At 38.5% G+C, this 17,072-nt stretch overlaps 2 protein-coding genes across 2 annotated transcripts; one reads left to right on the top strand and one right to left on the bottom strand.

Moving 5' to 3' along the window:
• The first annotated feature begins 1,533 nt into the window (after positions 1-1,533).
• LOC148854220 (protein PHYTOCHROME KINASE SUBSTRATE 1-like) lies at positions 1,534-3,716 on the top strand. Its single transcript, XM_088983006.1, has one exon. It carries the CDS (start codon positions 1,950-1,952, stop codon positions 3,516-3,518), a length of 1,569 nt encoding a protein of 522 aa, XP_088839132.1. The 5' UTR covers positions 1,534-1,949; the 3' UTR covers positions 3,519-3,716.
• Positions 3,717-9,327: 5,611 nt separating this feature from the next.
• Positions 9,328-13,814, bottom strand: LOC148854219 (sphinganine C4-monooxygenase 1-like). The gene is made up of 2 exons (XM_088982530.1): positions 12,650-13,814; positions 9,328-10,087 (listed from the first exon to the last, which is right to left on the bottom strand). Exons 1-2 carry the CDS (start codon positions 12,869-12,871, stop codon positions 9,536-9,538), a joined length of 774 nt encoding a protein of 257 aa, XP_088838656.1. The 5' UTR covers positions 12,872-13,814; the 3' UTR covers positions 9,328-9,535.
• Between the last annotated feature and the right edge of the window lie 3,258 nt (positions 13,815-17,072).

Here is a 17,072-nt window from a genome sequence, read left to right as displayed (position 1 = left end):
GAGGGGGCCAAAAGACGAGGGAAAATGAAGAACAGAGATTAGATGAAATTTTCTATAGTGCACCTATGGGATGTATTCTCCATCTAAACTCCAACCCATAAGTTTGATTTAAAATTTCTCTTAGGTTATGGTTAAAAATATAACCTTATTTAACTTCAAGCTGGGCTAAGATTGAGGCATCCTCCAATCTGACCCTGCAATATAAAATAAATAATTCATTTCAATTTAAGCCCACCGTAAAAATCCAATTCAAATAAATTGGACATACCCACATCTCACAGCACATCTCGGTCTGTATTGGGAACATCTCCTAATGATAACATCATCATTTTTTATATTATCACGAGAAGATGTTTCCAATAAATAGTGGAAATATGTTGTGGGACATGGAAAGATGTTTTCTCACAAGACTGTGCTCACCCTATTTGTACACCTATTGCAGCCTTACATTGGAATACCTCTCCATACAAGTACGGAGATATTCTGGATGCAACGCTACAAGGAACTGTCTTAATTGTTTCTCTTTCTTGCCCGTCTACTCATCGGACTCCTGGATTCGCTTCCTCTGTGTATATATATACTTATACACCCTTAGAATGATGGTTAGGCAGATCAATCAGTTAGCACTGCCCACCCAATAATAACATCGACACTGATCTCCATTAAAGCTTCGATATTACTTGCAACTGTCTCAGTTTAAGTTTTGTTGACTAAAGAAAGAAAAAGGGGAAAACTGGAAAAAGAAGCTTGTCCTGGATGCTTCACCCCTTTCTTTAATATGAAAGGAAGACGATTCGATCCAATATTCCATCACAAAAAGCGATGCTCTTAAACTATTGATTTCAAATCCAGGACAGCTGCACCGTCCTTGTATCCCCATTAAGGCAGTAAGCCCCTCTCTATCTTTCTCAACCCCAACCATTCCAAAAATCAAATTCCATTTGAGGCCAGCCTTTGAGACTTTACGAGTATGAAATAGAAAGCGGGAGATGTCAGTTTCTTCCCTCACAGAACTGTGTGATCTCCACAGAAGAAAACTGGCCTTGAAAGACATTCAAGAATCACTAGCTTACATGGGCCACCATGCAGTTCCAATCGAGTGGCTCTCCTTTTGGCAAAGTGGGGATCGAATTCCTTAACTAAGGTAGTACCTGCATCGCTAGCTGTATGCCTAATTGGCTGATGACCCATGACCCGTATGGTTGCCCAGTTCTCTGTACTCGAATAAAAAGATCGTTTGAAGGGTCCAAAATTCCAAATAGTCTGTGGGCAGTTAGAATCCACATAAAGCAATCAACAAAGTATTGTCGTACGTTCACTGGCAAAAAGCCCTTGAATATATCATATTTGACCAATCAAGATGGGTTTTGCTGTGATTAAGTAGATCCCAATCTGACGTCAGAAAAAGTGCCATTAATGTGAGGGCGGGACCCCCTTATCTAGCAGCTAGCATATATCTTACTAAAGAAAGGTAATGGAATGGTCTTTAATTTTATCTTTTTGTAGGTAGGTTTGGAAATTACGTGGATTTGCTCATTTTACCAGACTACCAGCGTGAGGGTCCATCCTCGGCGTACTGTCTTGTATCTCTCCTCAAGTGAAGTCTACTTATAGCAGACGACTGACTCTCCAGGAGCCAAGTAGTCTCAGTCAGGCTCAGCCCTTCCAATTTCCAAACCAGAACTTTTCTTCTCTCCGCCAGTTAATTGATCTTCTCCTCACCCACTAAAACATTTCCAGTTTCCAGCTTTTTTAGATACCATCAGAACACCTCGATCCGCTTCCTAAGTTTGGCTCTCCATTGAAGCCATGCGCCTGATCGTATCAAGCTTCTTATAACAGATGTGATGTGGCTCTTCTAGAGCCGAGATTTTCTCCTAGGTCCAGTCCTTCTCTCCTATTTCGATCTGGCAAATTAAGGTTTTTCCAAGTTAAAACGTACGTACGCCATGGCTATGGTCACAATAACCTCAGCCTGCAATACCACCCTCCCCAACGAAAATAACAGTAGCAATCAACGAGACGCATCTTTCTCCTCTTATCTTAGTACTTCCGAACAGACATTCATACTAGAATTGTCTGAGTCTGCCCGGAAACCATCTTCGACCTTCATTGACCCCCAAGAACCTCTCCACCAGATAAGCATAGGAAGAAAGAAAACTGAAGACGGTGAAATCGATGTCTTTGGTGCAGAAAAATACTTCAACGGTGGAATGGATGAGGATGAGGAGGAGAAGCCAAGAATTGCTGAGATAAGTTCGAGGCAGCACCACCAACCTAGGCAAGAGGAGGAGCCAGTCGATCTACAGCGCAGGAGATCAAAAGTTAAACTGGGAACTTCGAGTACTTGTTCAGAAGCAAGTTATAACAGCCGGAGTGCGCTACTTTCGAGTCGTTTCATATACCCGTCCCCAAGTAAGCAAAGCAAGACACGTAGCAGAAGATTTTTCCCGGGCTTCGCTTGCAATTGCGTGTGTTCTGATAAGAAATCCGTGGATATTGACTACGAAATTGGGGAGATCAAGAACTCAAGAAATTCCAAGGTCAGTCATGACATTCATGGGGTTCAAAAAAAACAAGCCGTCAAAATCGATCGTGTTGCATTTGATTTGGTCGGAAATAAGCAAATCCAGTTCAAAGAGGAAACGGGTTGCCAAAAACCTGAGAAAGCGAGCGTTGGATTAGGCAGAAAAGAGTGCTTTTCATTCCCCGTGTTTAATGCTGGGGTGGAAAATCTGGCCATTAGAAGGCAGTTTGAAGAGATGAAGCGGGAGGAAGCAAATCCCCGAAAGTCACTGGAGGTGTTCGGATCCCCTATCCTGCAGAACGGAGGTGTCAACTTGAATCTAGAGAGGAAGTTAAGTATGCTGACTTGGGACGCCATTCCTAGAGCCCAGAACAGGACAGCAACTTCCGGCAGCGGCCGAGCGTGCGACGATATCGAGAGCGATGCTAGTTCAGACTTGTTTGAGATCGAGAATCTGTCGAGCAATGACAACCCGTTCCTGATGAGGCAGACGCCCGACGCCCTGTGGCCCCTATCAAGCTGTGCTACACCCACATCATGCTATGAGCCAAGCGAGGCAAGCATCGAGTGGAGCGTCGTCACCGCCAGCGCTGCCAATTTTTCAGTAGCGTCGGAGGCGCCATCAACTATTACTTCGGATTCTGATGGGATGGTTCTCAAATCAACCACCACCACAGGAAATGAAACCAAGACCATGGCCACACCCAAGAACTTAGCGTCCAAAGAGGTCCAAAGACGGGGGCCTGGAATTCTACTGGGATGCAGGAGTCAGAAAGCACTGAATGTAGCAGGGCATGCACATAGAGTGCCAGCGGACAAAGCAACGTTTGAGACACGAAGATGTCACAGGTCAGAGTCCTTCGCACCACCAATGTCGAGGTTTCAGGCCGAAACCAAGGTGACGGACTATGAGTCTGCACATGCTCAACGGGCTTTCGGTACATTCATTCGCTCAGGCTACCGACGTGACTCAGATTCTCTATATATGTAATAGATACATTCTCATGGCTCCGGCTCATATATGTTTTAATTGTCATAAATATTAATGGTCGTTAGTCCCTGTATTTGGATATGTAGGGAGATATGAGTGTTGTAGGCGATCCTATCCTATCCTAGCGTCGGCAGGAAAAGATCTGGATCGTAATTGATCAAATCTATTCTTACTTACAAGCTATAGTTCAATCTTCAATATTTCTTCATTTCTGTTAAGCAGTTGATCATGCCCAGCTTGAACTTTGGATTACCCATGATTTAATTTCAGTGAAAGAAAGCAAGCAAATATCTTCTGATAAGAAATAGAGTAGTTCTAAATATACCCATTATCCATGCATCTACCATGTAATATGTGAAGCAGTTAGTCTCATTTGTGGTGAACAATGCAAAATTTACAGTCTCATTTGTGGTGAACAATGCAAAATTCACGGCCATCTTTGCTTCATGTCCATATACATTTTTTCCTCCTATGATGGGCGGAGCCAAGTATCTTAGTGGGTCCTTGGCTCCCCAAACCTTTTATTAAATTAAACAATTATTTATATGCGGTTATCAAGTGAAGGGTGGATCTAAACCTAATAAAGTGGGTTTTTGGCCTCCAAAACATCAACCAAAATATAAAGGATTACTTTTAACATTCCTCCGACCCTCAATATATATATATATATATATTAGATTTAAACCTTATTAGGCCATTTTCCCCTCAAAGTCTATTTCTTCTATTATCTATCTCATTTTATTGGTTACAAGTGGGGGAGTTTGGAGGCTTTGGATTATCGATTTGGTTTGATATCAAAAACTAAAATGGGTAGAACCATCCGTGTCTGTCCTTGTTGAAGAAGGTAGCGTTGGCCTTAAGCCTTTGCTCTCCCATAGGCCATAGCACGCTCAAAAGATTACAAATCCAGGCTTTGGTTGACATGTATGTTTTTGGATCTTCGACCAATGCCGTACTACGCAATTAAAACTTAACAGTCAATAATCATCTCCAAACCTATCCTCGTGGCCTTGTCGGCTTTGTCTATAAAATCCGTCATCAACACATTAATTAAGCCCGTATTATGTCAAAGTTTAACAAAACAAAAACAAATGGACAGGGGTTTTGTCTTAACACTTATGGAGGAGAAAGGTAATGTGCCAGATAAGTTAAAAAATAAATAAATAAGTTCTAAGCCAAGATGTGAAGGATAAGGTGACAGTGAGTGCAAGATTACGTTATCTAGAGCGATTAGACCAGACAAAACATGAACGAAGATCAGTGAATTTCTCTTTCTCGCCCAAAATACAAGGGACAGAGCTTTATTTAATGCGTTGAACAAATGGCACCAGGAAATGACAGATGAAGAGGGTAGTTATAGAAGGTTGTATTCTCGAATGCAGCTACAATAGTAGTAAGGAAGGTAGCCAAGCAAATCAGATACTGTTCAAGGATTGAAAAGACTCTTTTTGATCATGCATGTAATACGTTTCAGTCTTTTCGTATTAAATTTGTAAAAAGCTCTAGTAACAGCATGGCACATGATCTAAGGTAACCCATATTACCTCTGTCTTTTGTACTTCTTGAATATCGTAAATGAAATAGTTTCAACTTACATGGGTGAGGGGAAAGGAATGTGCCAAGTATTCCAGGTTCAGTACTCTGTAGTCCATCTCCATCCAATTTGATCTTTCTACTGGGTTTCAACTTTCAATTAGAGTGGAGCTTTCAGTCTCAACTTTCGTTGTTATGATAGAGAACTCTTCAGCAAGGAATGTCGCTTGGAATGACACGCTCTGCTCGTAATAATCACACGCCACGCCCTCAGACGCATGTCAGTACGGGTAGGGTAGCTGCATTCCTTTCTACAAAACTCAGCCTCTTGGGTGGATCCCACGGTTGCGTCTCTCTTTCATGCTATAATGATGTATTGATGCAGGCTCGAATTCTGGAAAGAAGGCTTGCAGCAGATTTGAACCGACTCTAACCATGCACTAGTCGCTAGTCAGCATAATACGTTGACAACAAATTAAATACTAAGGTCTAAGGTGCATCTCAAAGCAGAAGAGAATACTAACTCGTTTGTGTAACATACGCCAATTAATGCGGGAGCTCTTGTTATTGCTCCTACTGGTTTTTGGTTCATGGCTTCTTCTCATCTAAGGTCCAGAGAATATGAACATCTTCTGTCACCTACTCCAAGAGAGAGGACATTAAAATCAAATATCTTTGACATAAGATGTGGTGGGCATCTATCAGCTTTGGGTTTTACCAATTTTCTAATTAACTTTGATATGGGATGTGAGAGTTGAGAATTGTGTGGGTGGTGGTGGAGTATTGTTACTGTAATTGAGAATTTAAGATGATGAAGCAGCAACTGGTCCACAGCTAAAGAAGCCTTAAGAGGCATTCGCATTCTCCTGCTATCATCATTGTAATTGACCAACTCCTAACAAGTAACTACACTATAAATCATTTGATATGGTAAGGCAGTGCCCTCAAGGAACCCCCCACAAGGCACAGGATAATAATAGAGATGGGGTTAGCCATGTGCATGATGGGGTCGAGGGGTAATACTTGAAAGTGAAGGTGGATAGGCAATAAATGCAATGAAATATTAAAAAAGAACCTGTCACATCATCTTACCCAAGGCCAAAGGATCAAATGCATGTAAATTTCATTACATTCAGCGCTGAATGTAAAATCGGGTTTACTTTTGTTTCAGATTTTATTTTGTTTTATTTGTTTGTAAGAAGTGAAATAATGTGATTTCCACCTAATATTGTTAGGATCAGAGTCTTGGGCCTACGTGCCATTTGGCCCATTTGCAGTCTGGTCGATTAGCTGCGTTGTTGCACTGCAACCGATCGACTATCCTTGTAATTATAAATAGTAATTGAAACTCAATAAGAAACATATAAGTTTTCCATTCTCGTACCGCCTTACAAATATAAAAGAGAATGTAGGTAGGAGGGTTATTTGTTTTGTGGTGAATACGATCACGCAAGGTGATGTGATCTCTACTTCATATAAGAGAGAATTGAGAGGTAGGAGGAAGGTGGGATGCCAAATTTGCACGACTGATGAGTGTAAATGAGTCGAACGAAAACAAAATTTATATCACGTAGGAGTGAAAATTATAGTAATAAAACAAATTCATGCAAAACTAAAATCAGGTGCAAAATCTATATTTGCATTGCAAATAAACAGAGCCTAACTGACTGAAACTCAAGAGATAAAAACAGAAGAAGAAAGATGAGACATGTATAAGGGAAGATCTCTTATATCGAAACTAGCAAATTATGAATAAAGAGAGTTCAAGAGGCGCTTGTTGATGCTCAAGCACGAATTCCTGGCAAGCAAATTGATATCATAAGTGGACAGTAATCAGCGTTAGATTCAAGTCAAAGAAAAGATTCCAGGGACGAGAAACAGCAAGCTGGAAATTCTTGAGAGAGAGAGGGAGTCTTCGTCTATTTATTGGCCTGACATATCAATAAGTCAAACAAGCAAAGAAGTTACATTTTATCAAGTACCAAAAATTGGGACATATACACCCTTCATAGTAATTCTATCAATTATTTTCTTCTTACCGACATTCGAGCTACCACCTCTTCTAAAATATTCTTAATTGGTAGCAGTTAGGCATAAAACAAGTTGGATTTCAAAAAGTTAGCACCACCTAAATAATGTATATCTAAGCTTTGAAGCGTATGAAATGAAGAGTATAGCTGCAGTCCCTATTGAAAAGTCTAAGAGGGACATGTAACATGTACATATTGGAAAATGAATACTTAATTTAACCATGCTTAAGAACCGAGTCCTGACTAGTAGTTTTGGTTAAAGGGATAAAAGAAGCAATAAAAATTCAACTGTGCTAATGTTTCATTAATGTTTCTCTGGATAAATAGCTTTTGCAAATTCGGAATTCTGGTTTTCAGTTTTTCCTCCCTCTATGCTTTAAATCATCTAATGCATGTTCCTTTATCTTCTTTTGTTTTGAATTTTGACACTTAATAGACCAAGTACCTGGAAATTCAGAATTTCAGAGTTCCTCTATATTCCTTTTTTTTCCAAGTTTACGATGCATTTCTCTTGTGTATATTCATTTCATTTGAACTTCCCATACGGGCATCCTATCTTCTTGGCATACTAATCACAGAAAAATGGTAGGGAGTCGGTGAAAACGTGACAAAGAAATAGTGAAATAGCTAATCTGCTACAATAAGACTCGAATGTATGTAAAAAATAATATTTTGGTTTAAGTGAAGCTTAAGCAGAGGGCCTATTAGCATATAGGTTAGATCTACAGCACAGCATTCCCATTCCCGCTTATGTTGATCGGTTGATCCTCTGGAGCTGGAAGACCGAATGAGCTGGAGACAATCATGCAAATCAAACTGGACCGGATTTGGATTGGACTCCATCCAGTCCAAAATCAATTTGGATGGATTGGATGGACCAACAAGACATATTGGATTAGACCAATTCGGTCTAAAAATATTTATTAGATTGGATTGGACCTGATCCGTTCATAACAAATTTATATTGGATTGGATTAAGCCAATATCTGGTCTATTGATATAAAATAAGAATATATGTGTCAATGGACCGGGTTTGAGTTGAAATCAATCTAAATCAAAATTAATTTGAACAAATTGGACAGTCCAGACATTAAATTGGACCAGTTTAAATTGGTCCAAAACATTCATTGGATTGGATTAGACCTGGTCCATTTATAATGGACTCACATTGAACTGGAACGGATTTGACCAAATCCAATCCAATTGACACCCCTCTTTATCACGAGTGAACGCTTCCGTAGAATCCATACACATGGTGCCACCTTATGCATAGAACACTGGTGTATTCACTTGTGACAAATAGCTCAGTCTGATGTGCAGGGTTGCCAATCCAGATAACACACAATGAAAGGACTCAGTAAACAACATGTATGCATGCGCACACACAGTCACGGACACATGGGAGAGAAGAGACAAGAATTTCTGCAAAGATGCATCTCCTGAAAGTGCTAAAATGCTATGCTGCATGCCGCATAGAGACCATCAGTCTAGTCTAAACCCAGTTGTTAAGGGAACTTCTTCAACGGGCCATCATCCAAACAACCTGATAAAGCTGCACTTCCCTTGCTGGTCGCCTACCTTTTTTACTTCTCTGTGTCATCACAGTCTTAGTAGTAGCACATAGACTATAAAGAATTGCCTCATTAGCAGAACCTCAGGAACTAACTATGACCCAGTCTGGATCTGTTCCTCGCAGAGCGCTCTTCACATCAAGTTCACAGTACGTCCCAGCCGCACATTGGGAACATCTTCCATACTTGTGTTGTTATTCATAGGAGGTGCTGCGCTGTGAATAGCAAATCCAGATTCGCTACGGCCTACCCAAGTAGAGTGCAACCCCTGAATCATAGGTGTGCATAACGACAAGGTTTAGTGGAAAGGCAAGAAATTTTCTTGGAAAATGCATCAGCTTTCTTTCAAGGAATCTATGGAACTCCTTTTGATCAAGCAGTACAGGTGTTCTAACAACAGGGACTTGTGTCATCAGCTCTAGGTTCCATGTAATCATGACTTTTCTTTCATAAATTCATCACAAAAAAAATACAATGTTTAGGTAATCGATTGGGTTGGAGCCAAGGCTTCCAGGGAAACCATTCTGTTTGGTTTTTCTCAGGCCATGGGATTTAAAGAATTTGGCTGGCGCACAAACAATCATAATTGTAACAACAGCAATAACAACAACAACAATAATATAAGGGAACCATCAGATGGATAAAACATTAAATGGGGCCATTGGTACAGGCATATTAAAACCAACATTAAAGATAAAAGTGCAAAGATCAACCAAATATAGGATACATCATTCCATTGTTAATTTTCAAAACTAGGTAATAAAGTACAAACTACAAATTACATATATACAAACAACATAAACATTATGGCTTATTAAAAGAACAGATCTTCAAAAAGATTCAAGGTACATCGTGGTTACACAAAAAGGATCTAAAAAGGTAATCAATCAGCCTTGATTCCATTTGTTGGGCATGCTTCAAATCCCCCACCTTCTCGCTTTACAAGTGAATAAGGCATGTAGGTTCCAAGAATTCTATCCCACAAGACAGAGAATGGCTGTGAAAAGTTGTACTTGCTTCCACGAAGTTGGTGATGAACATCGTGATATGCAGTGTTGTTTTTAAAGAACACATGGAAGAGATTCCCAGGAAGCCATAACCCAGAGTGGTCATCCACTGTTTTGATAATAGCGAAGGAGAAGAAGAAGATAGAAGTTCGGGCTGACATACCAGATAGGAGGAAAGATAGGGCCCCACCTATAGTGCCTAGAAGTCCTTCTAAAGGGTGGTTGTATAGAGCTCCAAAGGCATATGGTACAACAAGCCGATGATGCTGAGAATGAACATGCCGGTACAAAAACTTATTATGGTGCATGTATCTATGCGTAAAATATTGCCATGTATCTAGAACCAGCATTGCAATCAAGAATTGTCTTGCCAGGACAACAAAGGAAGGTGTCAAATATGTAGCTGTCCCATTATCATTTGCTTTTACCTACAACGGAAGACAGGAGTTTATTATATTCCAGGTCCAAGAATAAAAGTAGCCATGCTAAAAACAGCATATAACGAGTTACTGTGCATTTAGGTGGTTGGACTGGTGAGTTTGTGATCACAGCTTCAGCTTAACTATTACAAACAATATTTTATAAACATAATGTTGGACAGGTGGTGGCAGCTATGCAAGGTCAACACCCACCAATAAACCACCCGAAAAATAAGAATCAGATTAAATTCAGGCCAATAAATATGAAACAACCATCATATTTAAAGCCTGGAGTAATCACATTTAAAGCCCGGAGTAATTAAAAAGGAAGCTGGAGAGTATCATAGCGTTAGGCAATGCTCTGGAGCTATCACATTTAAAGCACTATTTGGATTTATTACTACTTTCACATTTTTTTCTTGTTTGCATTTATTTTCAACTCGTTCTAAGCGTACCATGAGTCAAAAGAGCATTTCAATCATCTCCCATCGATTTCTTCCATAAAAAATATATCCCTGCAAATCCCATACTACACTTCATCCATTACCTCTTCTAGTTAATCAATTAACATAAATGTGTGAATTAAATTTGTTGATCATGTATTAAAAATAATCTATAGTAAGCTTAAAAAATTGGTAAGGTGAAAAAATGAAAGCCTAGATCTTCAGATTGATGGCTGCAGATATGCTCCATTGCAGACCAGAAATCCTTAAACAAATAGTAACAATCTCTCATTACTGACTGCTCAGCTATTAGTGTTTCATTTTACAATACATGGAAAACCCTCCGCTACATGTTCTGTATTCATCTGATCCCTTCATATCACAGTTCTTGATCATAATCCCTTCAGTTATAATTTATTTTTCACCTGCAATACTCCACCCCACTCCGGTGGTATGCAGTATGTAGGTTCATATTAAGTGTGATACTTTTGAGAACACAGGACCCCAGACTTCTTTTTTGGAAAAATAAAATAAAAGAGAAAGCCTTTATTGGAAAATGGTAACATTCAGGACTCCAAATTTGCACAATTATTAATTCCACATCAGCAAATTATGAGACAAACCCATGGTTGTGTTCTAGAAGCTACCTTTTCTAGTTTTCAAAAGTAAGGGTATTTTTTCAAAAGAGGTCATCTCTATTTATGGACCAAAAAACATAGGTTAGTAAACAATTATTGCTTTCTTCCTTTACTAAAACAGCATGAAAACAAAGTGAACTAAGAAAGAAAAAGAACACCTAAGTCACAGCTGTTCAAGGATCCTATTTCTCTTACATTTTTAACATCTTATTAATTCCTTTCTTTTGTTCATTGCAGAGAAGTCAGTTGTTGCCTGCTGCCTTAAAAAAATCCGACGCTCAACAATTCTTGGGGAGTGAATTTATATTTGATTCAAGACTTTTGAAAGGGTCACCTGATTTGAGGTCCCTGTAGATGCAAATTTCTTCTCTCAATTTAGCCTGTGAAGCTTGAGAACCATATCCAATGGATAATTAATAGGTAAAGAATTATAAACAAATACTTTAGAAACAATAAACACGGGATGAAAATAAGAAAAGGATAATGATCAGTTCTGAATCTACTGATATGGAGTATGGTAAGTTTTAGCATATAAGATGGGAGTTGCCAGAGTTGAGGATGAAGCCCCCAACAGTTTTTCTAAAAATATAGAATAAGTGGCACCCACTGAAGTTGGTAGCCAATTATCTTGTCCATCACATAGTACAACAGCATTGCATGGGACCTTAGATATGTCCCTCACACGGAAGTACTTTACCGATCTGTATAATAGAAAATAAGATGGCTACAAGATCCGCAATGTCATAAAAAGAAAAAGAAAATGTTAGGCATTAAGGAAAAGAAAAAAAAAAAAAAAAGAAAAAGCATAACCAGAGTAAGAATATCAGATGGATGGGTGGGAAGAGTGGGGGAAAATAGTACTAAAAAAATGAATGTATTGAAGACGGGTTTAATTTCACATATCCTTAAAATGTCGTCTCCAATCCCAGAAAAATATATAGATATGCAAATCCTGGAGCATTTCTAGACGTCCATCTTACTAATCAAGTAATCTAAATCTCCTGATAAGCAAGATAAATTATTGAAACACCATTTGCCTTAATGCATAGCTAAAATTTCATGTACTGTACAAGAAATTATCAAGGACAAATGAAAGAGGTGGTAAAAGGAAATAAAAAGTTTTACTGGACACCAAAGACCAAGCTTCCCCTCCCTCAATCCCCATCTCCTAATTAGGAGATTCCAAGTTTGATTTAGGAGAATCCCATCCACAGGATAGGTAATAGCCAGAAAACACGAGCAGAAGCAGAACAGTTATTGAGTATCATGAGGAACTGAGTGAACAAAACGAGCCAAATTCTCAAAACGAACTCCCTCTATCCCCATCCACGCAAAAGTTAGTTAAGGCGCCAAAAGAATTCTAGTTATTAAGCATCATGAGTCATTGCGTATCATATTTGTAGAGACGTCTAGTCCAATTTTCAAAACGAACCAAATAGAAAAAAATAAAGGAAAATAGTAAAGCCATAACAATTTATTTTGCTACTTACAGTGAACAAGAGGATTGCAACAATAGCCTGAATCATCTGTTGAAGAAGAACGGCTTTGACAACAGTCCCTTTCGAGACCAGATTCTTAAGATCTTCATCTTTCCTTGAGTGCAGCCGGTAATTGTCGAAGGATCCCAACAAGAAACAAATGCCGGAATAAAGCCAATAGACGAAAATTTGTGCAAAAGTTCCTAATAACTCCTCAGGCACAGAGAATTCCATGGTTGAGAAGATAACAACTCACTACAGATGCAGAAATTGGGGTTACGACCCTCTAAAATCCGCAGCAACGCCACGAACTCGTCTTATAGATCATCAATAGACTCTTCCAAATCCGAAGTCTCGATCCAACCAACTCGGCAGGAGTTCCAACCAAAAACTAATAATGGGAAAAGACTTGAAAAAAAAAAAAAAAAGCGAAATTTAATTCATCGAAAGGCCTTCGCTTGTGTATCCAAAATGAGTTCATAGCTGTGGCCTGTGTGATGTGAGTAAATGAATTTGAAGCTCTCAAAATACGACGCAAAGTGCCTTCAAAAAAATAGAAATAAATGCGACCCAAAGTGAGTTAAGAGCACGAGTTCCAATCCCTGTCCACAAAATACGACCCAAGAAGTTGAATTCCGGGTTATCCTCGTAGTCGCATTCTCACGATACCTACTTGAAAGGGCAAATTTCTTAAAGTATGTTCATGGTTTAGTTAATCGATTAAAACTTCTCCATTTGTACTAATTGTCTAAAACTTCTCGTATTATGTTTCAAAGATTCCAAAAATATCCTTTATAATCTTTTTCTCTTTTTCATACATTCTCTTTTCCCATCTCCGACTGTCAATGAAGCCATTGACGTCGTTGCAATCATTAGCTCCGCGGTCCTCTAGACACCGCTGCTACCTTTGAAGCACAACAGAGCACTCTCTTTCTCTCTGCTGATGTGTTTTTCACATTTTTGGTTTGGAATCGACTGATTACACGCTGAATGTTGGTGCCGGTTACAAATCCCGCAATCGCAACTAGGGTTTGACATCGAACCGGGGCTAGAGCCCGTGAGAAAGCGGAGGAAAGGAGACTGATCAGACCGAGGTTATATACAAGTGGGGTTTGGCACAACTGAGGTTTCATAGCTAGGGGAGAGAGAACAGGGCCGAGAGATTCAGCCGCCCCCCGCCCCCCCCCCCCCCCCCCCCCACCTCGTTGCACTTGGACCTACATCTAACGAGGGTGAACCCAATGGGTTAAAGGTCTCTCAATCGATTCATAATAGTAGGGCTGTTAAAACAAGGCTCCATACAGAATCAAAGGTGAGATTGGGTTCCATTATAAATGCCCTGCCCATGATAATAGGGCTGTAAATAGATTGGATTCGGATCAGATCCAATAAGGGATGTACAATCGGTTGGTTCGGTTCGGTTAAGTTAGAATCGAGGACCTAACCGCTATTCAGTTTGACCATTTTCTTCAATCGAATCGAACCAAATTAAAACCAAAATTCGGTTTGGTTTGAATGGGCCTTAATTCCACATAAATGACAAACATTGATCAACAACAAATTAATTGATAAGTATTAGTAATTAAAAGTTAAAATGGCCCCAAAGTCCAATGATCTTAATTAATTGACTATTATTATTAATTAAAAGTTAGAATGTCTCAAATCCCAATGGTTTTAATTAGTTAACTATTATTAATTAAAAACTACGCCCAAAGTTCTATTCTAATGGCGAATTAGTGAATTGGGCAATTTTCAAAAACAATTAATAATTAATGAACAATTAATGATTAGTCCAGTTTTTGATTAACAATTATTAATTAAAAGTCATTCACAAACAATTAAAGCCCAGTGGGAAATTGCCCAATTAGTTATTGCGAAATATAATAATTAATTAGCATAAAGTATTAAATAGATCAAATTAAATATTTAATATACTTCGTTAAATAAACAATAATTCGATTTTTGGTTTAGTTCGATTGAAAATCTATCAAATCGAGTCGAGCCAAAACCGAAAACTGATTTTTTAAAAAAACAAAAATAGAACCGAACTGATATCCAAATTAACCAAACTGAATTTATTCGGCTTGATTCAGTTTGATTTCTAATTTATCAACCAAATTTGAATACCCCTAGATCTAGCTACACCATCAAACCTTTGGATCTGAATCCAATCCAAAAATATTATATCTATAAATGTATTGTACTTGGATCGGATCCGTATTTAACCCACATTAGGGGTGCAAATTAATAATTCCAACCCCAAGTTTGCTTTATTATAATCTCCATAGACTAATTAGCTATTTATTAAATAAAAACAAAGTCCAGGAGTTCCAAGGCTATCCAATGACTGGTTGTCTTGGATTTTTGTAGTCCAATAATCACTCGCCTAAAATCAATAAGTTAGTGGTATGATAATTCACTTAAATTAGTATTGGGATAATAATTAGAATTATACTGTAATCTAGTTTCCAAAACAAAGATAGCTAATCTCATAGGACCGCTTACTCCTATTAGATTTTCTAGAACAATATGTATATGTATTTTACTCCTAAAAGTAATAGATAAGACGGATTTCAATTGAAAAGTGGTTTACAGTTGGGTTGAGTTTGGAGTTCATGGTGTGAGTTATGATAAATGAAAAACCATAAACATACAAGGAAGTGCAAGCGTTCGTCCTCACAAACATACAACCAAAAAAAATGACAATCAAATTCATCAATGGTTTGGAGATTAAAAGATAAAGTTTGTCCTCACAAATTAAAGATCAATGTTTCAATCACCACCATGTATCCCAACACATAAACCCTATGAACAATTGATAAATGGAGAGGAAGATAAAGAAACATGTATTTGATAAACATAAAGAGTCATTTGAAGAAGAAGAACAACTGTAAACAAATCAAAATAAACATAAACAGATCAAATCAAAATATCTAAACCCTATGAATAGCCATTTGAAGAAGAAGAAGAAGATAATACCTTTGATGAGACGAGTGGTGTTTTTCAGTCGAGACTAGCGGCGGTCTTGAGGATGCTTTTCTAGAGAGAACACAAATGGAGAAAAATGTTAAATTTTTGGGTTAATAGGGGCAAAATCGTGTCATTTCTGTTTTTTTTTTTTTTTTGGAAGGGGAGTATTTTCGACTTTGGGCTCGCTCTGAAACGCATATGAGCACATTAAGAGCCAGCCCATGAGCTATCAGATTTAGATTTGAAAATAAGATTCGAACCTCTGAATAGATTCATCAAACACCCCTTAAGTATTTATTTCGAAAATAAGTACTTAAAAAAATTAGCAGGTCCAAGGTTGTTTATTTTAAGTACTTAAAAAATAAGTGCTTATTCAAATTTAGTGGGACAAAACCATCCATACAGACTTTTTCAAAATTTCACAGAATGCTCCTACTTAGGGATGAAAATAGATTGGATCTTATTCAAATTAGGGTATATTCAAATCCCTAATTCTAGGCAGCAGCAGCAACAATAGAAACGACAAACTGACCAAATAAAAATCAATAAGAAGAAATTAGGCAAGGAGACAGTATAGGACCTATAGGTAAGTAGAGCAGAGACTGTGAGATCTAGGGAGGTAGACTAGTCAAAGTAGCATGTAGTGGCACACTCACGACTTCTATCGCCATTGGCACTTTATGCGGGATCCCATCATCGAGTACACTTCTTTCTTCTTTAGGATCAATGATCAAAGTATCAAAATGTATTGGGACGTATCAGTCGATACGTATCATCTCAGAGGCTTCTCGATACGCCCCTACAGGGGGTGTTTCGAGGTTTGGTCTAGTTTAGGGAGTGAACCGACCCCTCAACCAATTTCAAAGAAAAAGTAAAAAAATAAAAAATAAAAAACAAGCAAAGATACAGGCCCATACGCCCCCACCCCACCCCTGCAAGGCCTGCAACAAGAGGATTAATGGGTCTCAGATTTGAATCCTCAAATGATCGTCAACTCCAGAGTATGCCTCAACTGCTTTGAAGGCTATATTACAATTCTTAAAAATTTTCTTCAATTGGATTTTATTTCAAAAACGGGATACTTTAAAACAATATATAAACAGTGAGTAGAGCAGGTCAATTTCCTAATCCACAAGGATCCTTTAAAAAATTTGCCCATAATTAAAATAGTTTTTATACAATCAAAGTGGCTCTCTTCTGCCTATACTAGCATAAAGCTCTAGTTCAATATAAAACACATAATCCGGTGCAGATTCGTGAGAAGAGGAAGTGAAGATGCGCACCACCAGCAACCCTCTGGTAGTTAATAGCAATTAGAAAAAGAAAATACGGTTGGCAACATCGAAAGAAAAGATTCAAAAAGAGTAAACCCCGTATTGGGACCTGAAGCACAAGGGCAGATCTCAGATCTGGAAATAGCGTAAAAAACTAAAAGCATTAGATCACAAAGACTACAAGAGCCTGA

This window comes from Nelumbo lutea, chromosome 4 (genome assembly GCF_056320005.1).
Source record: "Nelumbo lutea isolate HS-2025 chromosome 4, American lotus-T2T, whole genome shotgun sequence".
Lineage (NCBI taxonomy): Eukaryota > Viridiplantae > Streptophyta > Magnoliopsida > Proteales > Nelumbonaceae > Nelumbo > Nelumbo lutea.
The sequence above is the reverse complement of the archived record's forward strand: the minus strand, read 5'-3'. Positions and strand labels throughout refer to the sequence as shown.